Below are 16,962 nucleotides of genomic sequence, written 5' to 3'. Positions count from 1 at the left end.
GGTGAAAAGACGGGTATTCACTTTCCAAGGAAAGACTCATGGGTTCAGTTAGAAAAGGGGCCGGGAATTCCCTGGGGGTCCAGTGGTTAAGACTCTGCGCTTCCACTGCAAAGGGCGCAGGTTCGATCCTTGGTCAGGGAACTAGGATCCCGCATGTCTGCAAGGCGAGGCCAAAAGAAAAAAAGAAAAAGAAAAGGGGCTCATCTCCCCCCCCTTTCCATCACCCCATCTTCCTCACAGGACCTGCCCAATGTCCCGCTCAACTCACACGAACCGGCTCCTAGGCAGTCCTGTCCACAAACTGCCTCCCCACACAAATTCACTGCTGGGGGTTGCTTAGATTTTAAAAGGCAAACAGACATTGCAGACCGTCTGTGTGTGCATGACAAGGGAGCCCAGAAGACCAAACCCACCTTTCCCCCTTTCCTGGATAAGGCCAGAAGACTATTTTCGGAAGGCTGATTCTGCGTGCAGCCTCTCTAAGACAATCCAGGAGAAACAGCCAGGAGTCACAAGTCATAACTCCTTCAGTTCTCAGAACTCACGAGAGAGGACATCTCTAATGAGGCCTATTTAAAAATCTGCATGTGTACCCAATCCTCCACCCAAAATACCAGATTTCAGGGATGACACCTCTTTGGTTCCCACCATCGAGTATTTCCGGAAACTCACCTACCCCCAGGAGTAAAAATGCCTAATATTTGCTGAGTGTTTTCATGGGGCCAAATACCATTCCAAGCACTTCATGTATATTTCTTTGACCTCCTATCACAACCTTATGAGTAGGTCCTATAATTACCTCGACAGCGCAGATGAGGAAGTAGAGGCACGGGAAAACGAGCACGGGGGTTAAGTGATGTGCCTACAAGTGGCAGAGCCCGGATTCCAGACCTGAGCAGCCTGGCGCTGCCTCTAACCACTGGCTGCTACCGACTGCCACCCTCCAGGGCCTGCTCTGATGCTCAGATGCCAAACGTAAGGATCAAAGAGGTGAGTGCAGACCCGGGACTGGAGGGGGTTCCAGAAGCCTCATGGGCCCACGCTAAACAGATTTTTAAAGCAGAAAAGAGCTCAGTCAGCAACAGTTCTGATCTCCTTACAGCTCAGGCAGGAAATGCCACCTGGAGTGGCAAAGTGGCACTGGCAGCTAGGAGGGTCTCCTTCTCTGCCTGGGACCCCTCTGGTCCCCACAGGCTGGCACAGGCTACAGGGACTCACCAGCCTGGCCCTGCCTGGTCTCATGTGGCCTTTGTACTGGGTGGGCTGATGGGGGGGTAGGGGTGGGGTTAAGAAGCAGCCCTGGCTCCTGGGAAAACCCAGGACTCAGGGTGCCCCCTCCCCACCCCGCTACGGCTGAGCACCGCAGGGGGCTGTGGTCTGTGCACAGCAGGGAGCCTCTCCTGCCTCAGCCTGCGGGAGGAAGCCAATTCCCTCCCCGGGAGCTCATCTGAGGCTCGGGAGGGCAGTGGGGTGGAGGGGCCGGGATCAGGCAAGGGCCCCTCTCCCTCATTTCAGCTCCACACAAAGAACCACCTGCTCCCCTGCTCTCCCTCCCCCTCCAGGGCTCCCTGCTGTCATCCTAGTGACAGGGGCTGCCCTGTGGCTCCTCCCCCCACTCCCCACCAGGGCCCGCCAGTCCTGCCCAGGGCGCATTACAGGCTCCAGACCACAGAGAAGAAGCTGGAAGCAGGCCGAGCCTCTGTTCTCTGCCAAAACTCTACCTTTCATGCCAGGGCCAGACAGGCCAGACAATGGGGGGTCATCGCTACCCTAATAATGAGGCCTCAGGGATGAAGGAGGGTGTCTAGGGGGTAGGAGAGGCAGGAAAGGGCCAGCTGCCTGGTCTCCACAGATGTTCACAGGACACCCTCCAACCACCACCCCCCACACCTGGGAACATGGGGCAATAGCACAGGCTGACAGGGGGCATGGATGGGGTGTTGCAGAGACAGGGAGCAAAGGGGAGACAAAAAGAAACACAGAGAGAAGATTTGTGCAGAGGCAGAGAGAGGTGGGTACCACTGCCCTGATGGAGCTTCTAAAGGAGGCTGCGAGGAGCAAGGCAAAATCCCATCTGGTCTCGGCCACTTACCAGTTTGTGTAATTTAGGGTAAACATCTCGAGACATAATTGCCTGAGCCTCATTTATCAAGCAGGGTGAGCACCCCTGCGGGGCGTGCTGGGTAGAGGCAAAGGCAGGGCTGCGCTCTCCAGGGCCCAGGGCCGCCGAGACTGAGCATCCGGCTCCACTTGCCTCATCCTAAGTAAGGAAGAAGCAGCCCTGCCACGGAGGCTCAGCCGACCCTCCTGGACACCATTGTGCCTTTGGACCTCCTCAAGGGCAGCTTTGGGGACAGGATCACACGAGCACCGTGCTTTGGAGCTTTGGGGAAACAAACACTACAAACGCAACTTCCTTGTCAATAATGTACCGAAGGCCTGGAAGAGCCCCGTCCTGGGTGCTCCATGCCTTGGATTCACCCACTTTGGACAGGGGGGTGCTCTCAGCATGAGGTCTAGGCTGGATGGGTTGGAGACAGCCCGACCAGGGTTGGTCTGGGGGTGGCGGGACAGCAGGAGGAACGGGGCTGTGAACGGGCTGCAGGCAGGGGCCCCTTGCGGAGCCAGGAGTAAGGAGCATCCTCGCCGCTGCCTCCTGAATGGGGCCCAGCGCTGTGCAGGGCGGGTGAAGGGGGAGCCAAGTCCACATTCAGCCTGTGTGCAGGCTGCTGGTGCAGAAGAGGAGGAAAACACAAAGTGTGGAGTGACCCTCCCTCAGCTCCCGCCCACCTGCCTCTGTCTTGAAAAGAGCTGTGAGACTCCCAGGGAGCTTAAGCCCACCGCCACCCAGCCCTCTGGCCCCGTAATCCTCTAGGTCGCCAGTTTCCCCCTGCCGCCGGCGGCCCACACAGGCTCTGCCATATATATACCCCATGTCCCATCCTGGGCCCCCTCCTGGCTCACTTATGACCTTGGCTGTGAAAAGGACCCACCAAATTCTCTCCATACTGTTGCCCCCCTAGGGCTCTTCCTCTCCTCTGGGACAAGGAATTGGGGGCGAGTTCTGGAAGGAACCCCGGCCCCAGCTGCTGTGCCATCTTGGGCAGATCACAGACCACACTGCCTCAGTTTCTCCATCAATCACGTGGTACGAATTCTTTCTCGGGGGGATGTAAGGGGGTCTGTCCACAGCCCTGCACACCTAAGCACACCATAAGCAAATGGGGGCTGAGGAAAGAGAAATCCACAACCCACACAGCCCATGAGGGCAGCTGATCTTCAGTTCTGCATCCTTGCCTGGTCCAAGGGCTGACAGGAAATTTGGAATCAGGATGAAGCCGTTCACACAGAGGGGTGAGGTCTGTGCTGCAGGAGGGACCAGGTGACACTGGAGAGAAGGCCAGCAGGTCAGGAAGTTATAAGTCATGATCCAGGAGAGCCGAAGGAACCTCAGCTGTTTCCAAACTGCTCTGCAGAGTTCGAGGAGCTGGGAGATTTCCAAGGCCCAGAGAGGTGGGGAGAGGGTTGCTGAGCAGCCCCCCTCTGCCTCCTCAGCCAGAGCAGCCCCATTCTGAGTTGTCTTCTGCACTGGTCTTCTGCATACTAGCTGGTTCAACAGTAATGCAATAGTAGCTGTATATGCAGAATACACACCAGGTATCAGGCGCTACCTCATTGAAACCTCAGGTCAGGGACCTCCCTGGTGATGCACTGCTTAAGAATCCGCCTGCCAATGCAGGGGACACAGATCTTCCTGGATCCCTGGTCCAGGAAGATCTCACATGCCGTGGAGCAACGAAGCCCGTGCTCCACAACCACTGGAGCCCGCGCGCGCCTAGAGCCTATGCTCTGCAACAAGGGAAGCCACCGCAATGAGAAGCCAGGTCACCGCAATGAAGGGGAGCCCCTGCTCGCCGCAAGCAGACAAAGCCTGCACACAGCGGCGAAGACCTAACAAGCCAATCAGTCAATCAATCAATCAATCAATACAAACAAACAAAAACCAACAACCAAAAAAAGAAAGAAAAAGAATACATACTAGGTATCAGGCGCTACCTCATTGAAACCTCAGCGGTCACCCTATGTCCTGGCTTGTCTGGGACAGTCCTTGCTTAAACCTATTGTCTGAGCATGACTTTTTCTTTTTTTTGGATGCACTACGCAGCTTGCAGAATCTTACTTCCCCAACCAGGGATGGAACACGTGCCCCCTGCAGTGGAAGCGCAGAGTCCTGCCCACTGGACCACCAGGGACGTTCCTGAGCATGATTATTAAATGCCCCTTTCACCATCAAAATGGTGCCAATTTGGATAATAAATTATGCGGTCCCCCATTTAAACCTCACAACATCCCTTACGGGGTAGGTGCTATTTCACATGGGAGAAAAATGAGGCACCAAGAGCGGAGTTGCCTGAGTGTGAAGAGCTGGCAATTGGTGCAGGTGGACTCGCGTCCAGGTGGAGGGGCCCAGAGCCTGCACTCCCCCATCATTAAGATGCTGTAGCTCAAAACAGCTGGAGAGACCCCAGTTCAGTCCTCCCATTCGTTCATCTGACAAATATTTGCTAAGGATTGACTATCTGTCGGGCATCGCACTTGCCTTATGGACAGGATAACAGGTGCAGAGAGCAGAATAAACTAGTTCAAGGTCACAGAGCAAGCTGGTGGTCAAGATGGGAGTAGTTCAGGGTTCTTTCACGGGGGTTGGCTGATCCAGCACTGCTCTTCCTTGTTTTCCTCTGTCCTGTTCTGTCATATGAAATGGAACTGCCTCAGGGTTTCCCAATATGTGTTTTGTGGAACACCAGGCCCAAGATGGTGCATGAAATTAGGGTGCTGTGGTTCCATGAGTTTGGGAAAACCTTTGGGAAGGACATGACGCAGAAAACCATATAAAGCCTTCTTCAAGATCTGACACTGGAGAAACCTGTCTGATTTCGTTCAACCCAGCATTTCGCAAACTTATTGGATCTTTGATCGTAATCTTTTTTCACAGCAACACTCCATGGAACATATTTTGGGGAAGACGCATGAATCTATAGTCGAGTTATTTTTCCCCTTTTGTAAAACCAGGCCGCTTGGTCGGTGGTTCCGAACCAGCCTTTCCCCTCTAGCCCATGAGCGGCACAGGCCCTCGAGGCAGCTGACACTTTGTCAGCAGTCCATCAACAAAGTAAGAAGTCTGGCGGGTCTAGACCCCAGCCAGAGGGCTGAGGAGGGTGCCAGGCCCTGGGAGAGGCCGAGGAGGAAGTGACTGGGCTAATGGGCTGCTGCGCTGAGCTTTCAGGGAACCAATGGGACGTGCCTGCTCAGCACCCAGGACAGCGGCGCCACGTCTCCCCTCCCGGTCTCAGGCGCACGCGCACAGCCAAGCTGCAGAATGCACCCAGCAGCAGCAACGCAGAAGAGAAAGAAGAAAGGCATGTGTCTATTTTGTAGCTCTTATGCATGTGTAATTCCCTCCAACTCATTTCCAGGATAATTATACGTCTGGTCCCTCCTGTTTCCCAGGAGGACCTCTCCCTGCCCTTCATCTCTAGAGGTCCAGGTCCTCAGTAAGGGATGTGGGCACTTTCAAGGAGCCCAAAGGTAGCATCCTGGTGCAGACCTCTTGGGCCTGGAACGTCAGGACCTGGAGCCTAAGGAAGGCCCCCATCCCTGGTCCCACTGTCCCCTCTCTGTCTACCGAGACAGAACGAAGCCTGGGAAAGAACCACACGGTGTGTGTGCTGGGGCAGAGGAAGTGCAGGCGGCTGCCCCTCCCCACTTAGGGGGTTCCCATGGCTCATCTGCTGGCTCCCAGCATCATTACCCGGCCTCTGAGCAGAGCAGAATTAACGAGGCTGCCCAAGGGTTTCCAGCTCAGCAGAGCGGTCCCCACCCAACAGCCAAAGCCCACCAGGGAACTCAGGCCCATTCACGGATATTTACAGCCCCATAAATCAGGTCCAGGCCTGCAGCTGCCGAGGTCAGGAGGCGAGGTTATGGGAGTAGCAGCTTTCTCTAGCACTTCTGCCTTGCAAATGAGGATGTTAATTCTCCCCATAGAGAAAACCACCTCACACCATCCCAGATTTTTCCCCCTGACCTGAAATACTCATTTGCACAAATATTTGATTGCTTTTATTCTCACATCAACCCTAGAGGATAAGAGTGCTTAGTTCCATTTAACAGATCTGGAAACTGAGGCACACAGAAATGAATGACTTGCCCAGAGGCACTTCAGTGAGTAGAACAGGGCACCATCTGGCCTGCTTTACATTGAAGCTAGGAGTGGATTTATAAAGACCTCAAGCCGCCCTGGAAGAAGAGAGACCAGTTCCTAAAAGCCAGGCTCTGACCCTTCCTGCCCTCCAGTCTCCCCACATGGAGGCACGAGGGACTCCAGAGCTCCACTGGGATCTGGCCAGGCGTCTGACAGCGGGGGAAGCTTCAGCAATTCTAGGATTCTCCGTTATATTATTTCTGTCCTTCCAGTGGCCACCCCAGGGGCCTGGGGGAGGCAGCTCAGCCCTCTCAAGGGGCCTATCCCAGAAGCTCCAAGTCAGGCTCCTGAACATCTCCCCCCCATTAGTCAAAGAGCTGAACCCCAGGATCTGAGGTTGGCAGGCTGATTAGGAAGTTACAATACCCTTCCCTCAGCAGAGAAGCGGAGGACATCCTGGCCTGAATCCAGACTGAGCCACTGGACAATTGGCAAATTTCCAGAAAACTACCCGGCTCCCTCTCTCAGCTGGGCTGTGAGGGGAAGAAGAGCTCTCAGACTTTCCCCAGAATGCAGAAAGCTGGGGTCGGGCGGGCCGGGAGGGGTGGGGGCCCCCTCTTTCCTCCAGGCCCTGCCCACCTCCACCCTGAGAGAGAGGCTCATGGGAGACCCTGCTTCTCCCCATTCAGAACCCCCCCTCCCCACAGACTCTGAGGGGGCAGCTGGGAGCTGTGACGCAGAGGCAGGTCCCTTGGGTCCCAGAGCAGACCTCACGCCTGTGCTGACTCATCCAGGTCCGGCCGTCATGGCCGCCTGGGGACTGAAGCCGAGTCACAGCCGTAAAGGCAGGAGTCCCAGGGGAGCCGCGGGCAGGGAGAGGTGGGAGCAGTTTCTAGCAGGGAGGGGTCTTACATCTGCCCCATCCCACTCCCTTCAGCCTAAACTAATTTCCTCCTGCTGTTTCTCACAGAAGCCGAGGGGGTCCCCCTGGTTCCCCAGGAAAGAGAGATCCAGGGAGAAGGAGGGGAGTGGGATGCAGACCTCTGACCAGAAGCAGGGTGGGCAGGATACAGGGTCACCGAAAACTCCTTCACCTCCTGGGGCCCTCCGCCTGTTTCAGAAGCCATCCAGGAGCCTCGTGTACAAATACACACAAACCCCTCTGCACAGGGTCCTTGTTTGCTTGGTGTTTTTGAGCAAGCCCCGTCCCCTTGGGCCTCAGCTTCCTCCTCTGTAAAGAGGGGATAGTGCCACTCACCTCGTGGGGCTATTGAGAGATCAAAACAAGACAAGGACGCACGTGCACACAGTAGACGCTCCATGTTTGCTCTCTCAAAGGAATACTTTCTGACTCAAACCTGTACCTTGCTTTATAAAAGCTAGTGGTGGTTTTTCCCGGTGGCACAGTGGTTAAGAATCCACCCGCCACTGCAGGGGACACAGGTTTGATCCCTGGTCCGGGAAGATCCCACATGCCGCAGAGCAACTAAGTCGGTGCACCCCAACTACTGAGCCTGTGCTCTAGAACCCACGAGCCACAAGTGATGAGCCCATGCACTGCAACTACTGAGGCCCATGCACCTAGAGCCCATGCACCGCAACTACTGAAGCCACAGCAATGAGAAGCCCGCACACCGCACAGAAGAGTAGCCCTGCTCAACAGAACTAGAGAAAGCCTGCGCGTAGCAATGAAAACCCACTGCAGCCAAAAAATAACAAATAATAAAGTTAAAAAAAAAAAAAGCTGGTGGGATGAGGCTGGCAGCTACCTCTAGTTGTCCACAACTCAAGATACACATCAGCTCATTTCTGTAACACAGAACAGTGCCCTGGGGCCAATCTCACAGTCGACCACCAGGAATCACCAAATTTGAACACTGGGCACAGGAGGCCCTCCCTGGGCTCTGGTCACCTGGTACCCGATGCCTTGTTCTCGACCTCATCCTCGCCATGCACCCAGTAAGCACAGGGAGGGAAAATGCTTAGGCATCCACGCTCCCCCAGGCAACCTTTATCCAAACACTTCTCTCTCTTCTTTGGAAAGTTCAGGGGGAACATGGTTTTCCAGCTCCTGCCCTGAGGAAGTCATCTTGACATGGTGGAAGGAATCCCAGACTGGGGATCTGGACACTTGATTCAAGACCTAGGACTATTACAGTGCCTGAGGTTATTTTGAAACAGTGTTAATTTCTTTAAATTCCAATAACATGGTAACAACCACCACATTTATCAGGGGCTCACTACACACTGCATGTGCTCTACACACACCATCTCATCAGGCCTCACCACAGCCCTGAGGGCAGGCAGCTTACAGATGAGAAAACTGAGGCTTGGAGAGGGTACCTGGCTTGCCCCTTGTCACACAGCAAAGAGGAGCAGAACTGGGACCTGAGCCAGACTCTATGTCCTCTCCCCTGCCTTAGTCACTAAGGGCACCAAGGAAGCGGACGGATGTCTGCAAGGCCGGGTGGCAGGAACACAGGTCAGAGAGAGAGGGAAAGCAGAGCTGGGCTCTAGTCCCAGCCCTGACATTACTGCACCAAGTGACCTCAGAAGGTCACGGACCTCTGTTTCCTCATTTGCAAAATGAGCAGATTGGACAAGATGCTTCCACCAAACTTCTAATAATCCACGGTCCGCAAGGTAGCAGCAATCCCAGAGGGGCTGCCGTGGGCCAAGTGGTCCCATAGTCAGGGTCTCCTCCTGGAGAGGACATCAGAACCGAGACAACCTGTGCAGAGATGCAGCTGGACTTGTTCACTCCGACACATGTGTGCCTGTTCCGTGTCAGGCAGGCAGCCAGGCAGCATACAACCTCAGCTCCCTTGGCCCCACTGCTCAACTGCATTTCTGGGAGTGGTCAGGGATCAAAGGGTTAATTCAGCATAACTGCTGGGTCACTGGGGCAGGAGCAGGGTAGGGAAGCTGGCTTTGCAGTCGATGGAAGTCCACAGACTCTAGAGGCCTGGATGTCCCCTGCTAAGGGGTTGGAGGTGCAGAGCTCGAGAAAGGGAGCCCCTCTCTGCTGCCTAATCGTGTGTCCTGGGGACACCGCCAATGCCCCTGACTCAGGGGCAGGTGTTTTCTCTGCAGCTCCTCACTAATTCGTGTAGCCATCTCATCTGAACCTCTTTTCAGCTCCCAGAACCCTCTTAAGCCAGCTTGCAGGGCTCTAAATGAGATACACGTCAGGGTCAGGCTAAGGGAAGACCTCCAGGCGGGAGACGAGGGGGCTGGACAGGGGAGACCCTTAGAGAAAGCAAGTGGAAAATCTTCTAGGCACAGAAGTGGCTCTTTCTCCAGGAGGCAGGATTAAGAAGGAGCCGGTTTAGAGGGAGTGGCCCTCCCTCTGGGGGCCTGGAAGTGACACTGTGCTTCTTCCAGCAAATTCTGATTCCCAGTCAAAAGACAGCTGTCACATGTCCACTGTGCATCAGACATAACTAAGAGAGTTTCCACTTCCATTTAACTCCCACAGCCACCCCTGGAGTTAAAGACGATCCTCCTCATTTTAGAGATGACGAAATTGAGGCTCGGAAAGTTAATGTCACTTGACCCCAATCACAAAGTCAGTAAGGCTTGAACCGGGACTACCTGACCCCACATCCAGGGTTCTCCCCAGCAGCCCACGCAAGCAGCCTCGTGTTGTGGTTGTAGCATGCTTATAATTTTGGAGGGACAGTCAAGACTTGTCTGCTTCCCTTCTGGGAGATTAACAAAGTTAGGGTCCCTTCTTGGAGTCTGGAAAATGCATGCTCCCAGTGGGAAGGGAAAAAGGAAGACACGATCAAGTTCCTGTCAATTCTCTTGCTTGTTTGAGCTTGGAAAGCACCTGTGCTCTGTTGACGTAACAGAACTCTGCTCCAAACCCCTTGTTTGTTAAACGTTTGGAGATCTTGAAGGCATTTGTAAGGGTGAACCTGGAAACAGTTTTCCCACCCCGGAAGCCTTTTATGGGTTAATGGGCTCCAGTCCCACATCTGCCACGGACCTGCTATTTGACCTGGGGTCCTTCAGGGCGCCTCCCTGGAGTTCAGGAAGGGACTGGGAATGAGACGATCAGAGCACAATGTGAAAAAGAGGAGCCTACAGGCAACCTATGGAACAAACAGAAAGCAATAACTAAAGGGTACTTTACCTGTGCAAAATTGTAAATATCAGGGAGGTAGATCAGAAATCAAAAATAAACCCAATCACGTGTAAAAATTTACCAAAGATAGAATTTCTCAATATATAAAGGAAGGCTTTCTTGGGACTTCCCTGGCGATCCAGTGGTTAAGACTCTGAGCCCTCCGCAGTGGTTGAGAATCTGCCTGCCAGGAGACATGGGTTCAATCCCTAGTCCGGGAAGATCTCACATGCCGAGGAGCAACAAAGCCCAGGCGCCACAACTACTGAGCCCACGTGCCAAAACTACTGAAGCCGGTGCGCCTAGAGCCTGTGCTCCATGAGAAGCCACCTCAATGAGAAGCTTGTGCACTGCAATGAAGAGTAGCCCCCGCTCGCCACAACTATAGAAAGCCCATGCGCAGCAACGAAGATCCAACGCAGCCAAAAAATTAATTAATTAAAAAAAAAAGACTGTGCCCTCACTGTGGGGGGCACAGGTCTGATCCCTGCATGCCACCTGCAGTGGCCAGAAAGGAAAAAAAAAATAAGAAAGAAAAAAAAAAAGGAAGGCTTTCTTAACAAGTGATGCTGGTGTAACTGGAGAGGAATAGCATCTGAATGGAGTAAAGGGTTAGACAATTTTTGTTTTTAATTCGAGAAAAAGTAAATAGAAAAAGGAAATAGAAGCACATATTTATGATATCTGAAGAGGGAAGAAAAGTGTCTCAGCTCCGAAGCAACATATGGAATCATGAAAGGAAAGCCCAACTAGACTGAACTGTAGATAAATAAGACATTTTTACCATGATATTATACTACCATGACAGGTTAATACTTATGGTAACTTTAAAATCTACTATTTAGGAAAACCACTCAGATCTCAAGCATATGAAAAGACAACTTCCTTAAGGAGAAGTTCAAACAGGACACAAACAGCTGGAACATCTGGGGATTGAAGTGATGATCTTCAGGTTTCCTGCCTGTTGTAACTTCTGGGACCCGCGAAGAAACACTGGGTAGGGGGTGAGGTTGGGTGGTGTGTTATAACCCTACTTGAGCAGACCAGGAAAACGCCCAGGATCCGGGGGGCTGGCCGAGTAAACTTCCAAGGGACTGGGGTCACTTATTTTCTTCACTTCCAACTCCCCAAAAGCTATTCTGGCCATTGAGTTGAGGGGTGACCATGTAGGACCAAAAGGTCAAGGTCATGGCTTCAAGCCCTTGGATCTAATTAGGGTCATGTTGGGTCAAAGCTACTCTACATGCTGAAGAACCAGACAGCACAGAGGGACTGGTCAAAGGCCACCTCTAACACCTGAAAAAAGGTCCCAGTTGATCCCAGCTTGAAATCAGGTGACCACTGGTATCCCCTTGGCCCTGGAAGGGAAGGAGGACTAACTGGGGCCAGCCTCCTGATCCAGTGACCTCGGGAAGGTGAATTCCAGGGCCACGTTAGCTTACAGGGATTCTGACAGGTGTCATGTGAATCCCACCCCATTCAGCACAGTTTGACCCATTAGGGCTATTTCTGTAAGAAACTCTGGGGAGGCCGCCTGCAACCACCAGCTAAATATTGTCCTGAGTGCACCAAGTTCACCACCACCAAATCCTTCCTTTAAGTAGGCCCAGGGAAAGAGTCAGAAAAGCTAAGACCCTTCAGCTTTCCAAATAACCTGGCAACCTTCTGAAGTTGTACGTCCATTTATGAAGCTTCACACCTGCTCTGCCTTCAGCCCTATCAGGGGAGTGGTCCGGGGGGGGGGGGGGGGGCGCTGCACAAAGGAGGGAGAACAGACGCAGAGGGACTAGATGGCTGCCAGAGGTCAGGCCCCGCTCACGAGCAGTTCCCCTCAAACACAAAGCACCCGTAGGAAGGAAGACACTGGAAACAGGCTTCTAAAGCTGCATGAGGGCTGCGGAGTGGACACAGGGCAGAATTTATCGCAAGAAAAAAAAACTGTCCAGAGTAAGTTTGGGGAGTTTCTTTCCTGGATTAATTTTGTCCAGAATGGTTTCTGGGTGGGCCTTCCCAGAAGCAGAGGATGCTCTTTGCGACACCCAGGATCTCCCTCCAGTGGGAAAAACTGGATTTCTTGGACCAGGGGTCCCCAGCCTGGGGGCTGGTATTGGTCCACAGCCTGTTAGGAACCAGGCTGCACAGCAGGAGGTGAGCAGCGGGGCGAGCGAAGCTTCATCTGCTGCTCCCCATCGCTCCCCATCACTTGCATTCCTGCCCGAACCGTTCCCCCCCAACCCCCACCCCGCCCCTCGCCACCCCGTCCGCGGAAAAACTGTTTTCCACGAAACCAGTCCCTGGTGCCAAAAAGCTTGGGGACCGCTGTCATAGACCACCCACTGATATTAGGTGCTATACATTCTCTCCACTCCCTCGAGTTCCAGATTCTTCCTACTAAAAGTTTTCCTCCATTCGCCCAAACAGTTCTTTTTTACAGTGTAAACACACAGGCAAAAACTGGCAAAGGAAATTAACCAAATGAGAAAGACAGAACACAGGCAGAGGGTAAAAAGAATGATACACTTTGTTCTAGGTTTCCATTCTAAATCTGGCAGGAGGTGTGAAGGGCTGGCAGCTTGCTGGTCGAGCCATGCATGGCAGCAGGCAGCTCCCTCCTGCCTCAGGGCATCAGGCCAGCAGCTGCTGTACTCTTAGGAGCCAGAGGGAGAGACGGTCTACCCCAGAGGGACAGGGGTGGCAGGATGCTCCCCAAGCTGCAGCCAGGCCTGTTAAGGTAGATGACACCCCCAAGTCCCCAGCCCAGGCCCACCATGTCTTTCAAGCTGAATTCCATGTTGTCAGTCCCACTTGGCCATCTGCACTTAGCTGACTCCTCAAACTGAAACCAGTCTGAAACCAAAGTTGTCAATTTTACAAACCCCCCTGCCCCGACCGTGGCTTTTCATTCTAGGTTCAGAACCTCAAAGTTACACAGGTGGTTCACCTTATCTGTTCGGGTCTAAAATGATCTTTCAATACTCCCATCACCACGACCCTCTTCCTTTCCATTCCCAGCGTCATCTTCCAAGTCAAGATGCTTTTCTCCATTCACCAAGGCAGGCTCCTGGCCAGTTCCTCTCATCCCTGCAACCCATCTCACTTCTATACCACTCTCACACAGGATTTTCCCAAAGCACTGCCTGGATCTTGTAACAAACTTGCCAAAATAAAACTTTCAAAGGCTTCCCCTGCCTCCAACAGGATGAGGTCTGGTCCACCACTACTTTTTCAGCTTTACCTGCCTCTCCAACTCCACTCCTTCCCTCTGGCCCAACCAGGCTCATCTCTTAAAGTCATACACACTTCAGGGAATACTCTTTCACGCCGGGAGCACAATGCTCGCTATTCCCCTACACTGGGTCAGCTCTTGCCTCCTCTCCTTCTGCATCATGAAACTGGGAGGGAGAAGGTAATACGTAACAGCACGCAACAGGAGTACCAAGCAAAGAAGAGAACCGTTTCCCTGCTGAAGGTCAAATGTCCATCTCCCGGGACCCAAAGCCAGCACGTGGCTCTCCCAACTCCATCCCCCACACCTAGGCTCTAGGCATGGCAAACAATCACACTCTTTTCAATGACTCCCCCAACCCTGTGGCAAAATTAGAGTCAGCTTTCAAAGTGCTCATACGGAGTCACATTCCAAGGATGGCAGAGATTTGACTTCAGGGGTGACCGTGGCTCTCTGATGGTGGAGGGAGAAAACGAAAGGGCATGTTAACCTAAGCCCTTCCCCCATCTCCCCAGCCCGAACTAACGGCGATCCCCTGGCATATAGAGAATGTCCCAGGCCTTCAATACGTATTGTCCAGTGTCTCCCTGGTATACAGCCGGTTCTGGTGAAGTGAGTGACCTTAGGAGGAGGAGGGAGGGAGGGATCTCTCAGGGGAGCCCCCTCCCCTCCTGAAACCTGGAGAGCACTGGAGAGCAGTACCGTTCAGTCCCAGGGCTGCGTCAAGCCACGCCCCCACCCCCACGTCACCGTCTCAGGAGTGCAGAGCTGGGGAAGCCCACGCAAGCAGGGAGACTGCGGGGAGGGCTGGAAGGAAGGTGGGGGGGGGGGGCGGATTTAACTGCTCACATACCTGATCAAACAGGACTTTCCAGTGCTGGTAGAGAGGGAGGCCATGCAGAAGAGGAGGAAGAGGAGAGAGAGAAAGAAACATCCTTAGCACCAAGGCCTCTGTAGCCCCGGCTACTTCTGACCTAGCCTCCCATCTGCTGCCCAGGCTCGGGGACGGGGACCCCACGCGGACAAGAGACCAGGGAAACCTGGGAAGAGCTTCCCAACGAGTGTACACATAGCAGAGGTGGGAGAACTCACGTTGGGGAGGGAGAGCGTCCCTCATTCAGGGACAGGCAGGAGGAGAGAGGAGCAGATCAAGGGTGATTCTCAACAATTCCTAAATAAAGTCATCCAATTCTGTTCAAGGGCCTCTAATAACTTCTGCTGCCTAAAGATTATCTCGGTGGGAATGCACGCCCAGGTGCGATTCCTGCAATTCCATCAGACCTGCTGCAGCGGTCTCCACCTGCTGGGGGCCAACGACCCCCTATCAGGAAAACCCACCCCTCCAGAAGCATTAACATGTGCCTGTATTTTGGGAGGAAGGGGTTTCCGCCTTCACTGAAACCCACCCTGTCTCTTTCCAGGCTGAGTCTAAGTGATAAGCACGGGAGAGTCTGCCAGAGCGTTGGGGCCAGAAGCAAGCGAGGGGTTTAAGCACAAGAGACAAAGGGGATACAACCCGGTTCAGACTTCCCGGCTGAGGTTTGGTCGGCTGGGGGCCTGGCTTCCCTTCCCTGTCCCCACCCTGAGAGGCAAGGGGCAGGGCAGAGCGTCTGCTCGGTTTTTCACCTCTGGTAGCAGGTTAACCTCGGGAGGGAGAAGCTTAAGAAACTCCAGTTCCCAGGACTCCCCAGCGCCGGCTCTGCCGATGGCTCCCAGGACCGGAGGGAGGGAGACTCGGGCGGCAGATGGCAGGGAAGCCCTCGGGGGCAGCCCCTCCCTATCCTCCCAGGGGACCGTCGCTGGCACCGACGCGGTCTGGGACTCCTAAGCCCCCCTCTGGGAGCAAAAGCGCTCCCAGCACTCCTCCTCTCCCTCCTCCGGCCGGGCTCAGGGACAGGGGCCAGCTTCAATTTCAAGGGGTGTCGCGAAAGGGCAGGTGCCGGGCGAGGGCTACTCCGGGAGCGGAGAAGGGGGTCGCCAGAGCGGTCTGCGCCGCCGGGTTCCGGGCACTCTGCGGCGCCCGCTCCTTCCCCGGGCCCGGAGAGCCCGCAGGTCGCGAGTGGGAGGGGAGGGGAGTCACTGCTGTGACGCGGCCGCCTCTGCGGGAAAACGCCGTGTCCCGGGCACTGCACCAGCCGCGAGGAGGGGGCTCCGGCGGCCGACGGGTCCCCAGCGCAGCGGCGGGCGCTGCGTTCCGCAGGGAAGCCCGGGGAGCCCGAGCCGGGGGTGGCGCGCGCGTGTCTCGGGGAGACCGGTCCCTCCGCCCCTTCCCGCCCGTGGGGACCCGGCCAACGCGGGGCGCTCCCGCGTCACCTTGAAACCTCCCAGTTGCCCCGCGGGGGGGGCAAGCCGGGGGCAGCTCTCCCCTCGGCGCCCCCCGGAAAGTTTGCCCGAGCGGGGGAGGGGGCACTCACGTCCTCCGGCGCCGCCGGCGGCCGCTCTTCGGCCTCGGGTTCCAGCTCCTCGATGCGCTCCGCCTCGGCGCAGGCGGCCACCGCGGGGCCCGGGCTGGGGTGCTCGCCCATGCCGAGGCGGCGTCCGGGGCCGGGAGCGGCGGCCAGGCTCGCCCCGGGGCGCCGGGCTAACTTTGCGCCGCGGCGGCCGCGCCGCTCGGGGCTCTCCGTGCGCGCCGCGCCGCCTCCGCGCCCGCCCCCATGGTCCCGGCCCCCGCGCCGCCGCCTCGCGACCCCGGGACGCCCGGCCCTCCGCCGCAAACTTCTCGGCGCCCGCGGCCCCACCGGCCGCCGCCGGTCACCGCCTCCGCCCCGGTCCCTACGCCCGGCTCCGAGGCGAGGGCGCCCTTGGGCCGGCCCCGCGGCTCCCCGCGCTCCCTTCCCGCTTCCCGCGGCCCCCGCTCTGCGCCCGAGTCTCCTCCTCCCCGCGGACTCCTCGGGGGCGGTGCGCAGGCGGGGGCGGGGCTGCTCCCGGGACCGCCGCCCCCACCCCCCCCACCCCCACCCCCGGGCGCCACCACCGGGCCAAATCGGTCAGAGCGCCGCGGCCCAGGGAGGAGGGCTGCGGCGGGCTTGGCGGAGGAGTGGCTGCACGGCCCCGGGCGGGGATGGGGCTGCGCTGTCCCCGGCCCCATCACCACCTACCTCCACCCCGGGTCCGGGTTTGTCTCTCGGTGCCGGGCCGGGGGTGGGGGGTGAGGGCTCAGAGTCTACTTGCCGAGACCTGCCAGGTTAACGATGATTTGGAGGCAGCTGACACCCTGAAGGTGGCAGGGGAGAGGTTTTCACTAAGTTGGCAACCACGGGGTTAACTGGGAGTGAATTGGGGGCCGGATGCTGGGAAGACAGGATCTCCCCCCTACGCCCCCCGCCCTTCCACCTCTCTTCACTTCGATCTCAGATCCTGGGAGGTCCAGGCAGGCTCAGTAGTTTAGGGTTGGGAGAAGTC

At 55.8% G+C, this 16,962-nt stretch overlaps 1 protein-coding gene across 6 annotated transcripts in view; it reads right to left on the bottom strand.

Moving 5' to 3' along the window:
* RHBDL3 (rhomboid like 3) overlaps positions 1-16,392 on the bottom strand; it is a 48,470-nt gene extending 32,078 nt beyond the window's left edge. For 3 of the 6 annotated variants that reach the window (XM_057715005.1, XM_057714999.1, XM_057715002.1), the window contains exons 1-2: positions 15,975-16,392; positions 14,414-14,437 (exon numbers count right to left, since the gene is read on the bottom strand). In XM_057715005.1, coding sequence (XP_057570988.1) covers positions 14,414-14,437; positions 15,975-16,085 — 135 coding nt within the window. In that variant the 5' untranslated portion in view covers positions 16,086-16,392. The remainder of the gene's footprint in view (positions 1-14,413; positions 14,438-15,974) is intronic. The other 3 variants (XM_057715000.1, XM_057715004.1, XM_057715003.1) reach the window with 1 other exon arrangement.
* Positions 16,393-16,962: the final 570 nt, after the last annotated feature.

The sequence above is a fragment of the Hippopotamus amphibius genome, chromosome 17 (assembly GCF_030028045.1).
Source record: "Hippopotamus amphibius kiboko isolate mHipAmp2 chromosome 17, mHipAmp2.hap2, whole genome shotgun sequence".
NCBI lineage: Eukaryota > Metazoa > Chordata > Mammalia > Artiodactyla > Hippopotamidae > Hippopotamus > Hippopotamus amphibius.
Note: the sequence above shows the minus strand (reverse complement) of the source record. Positions and strands in the feature narration are given on the sequence as shown.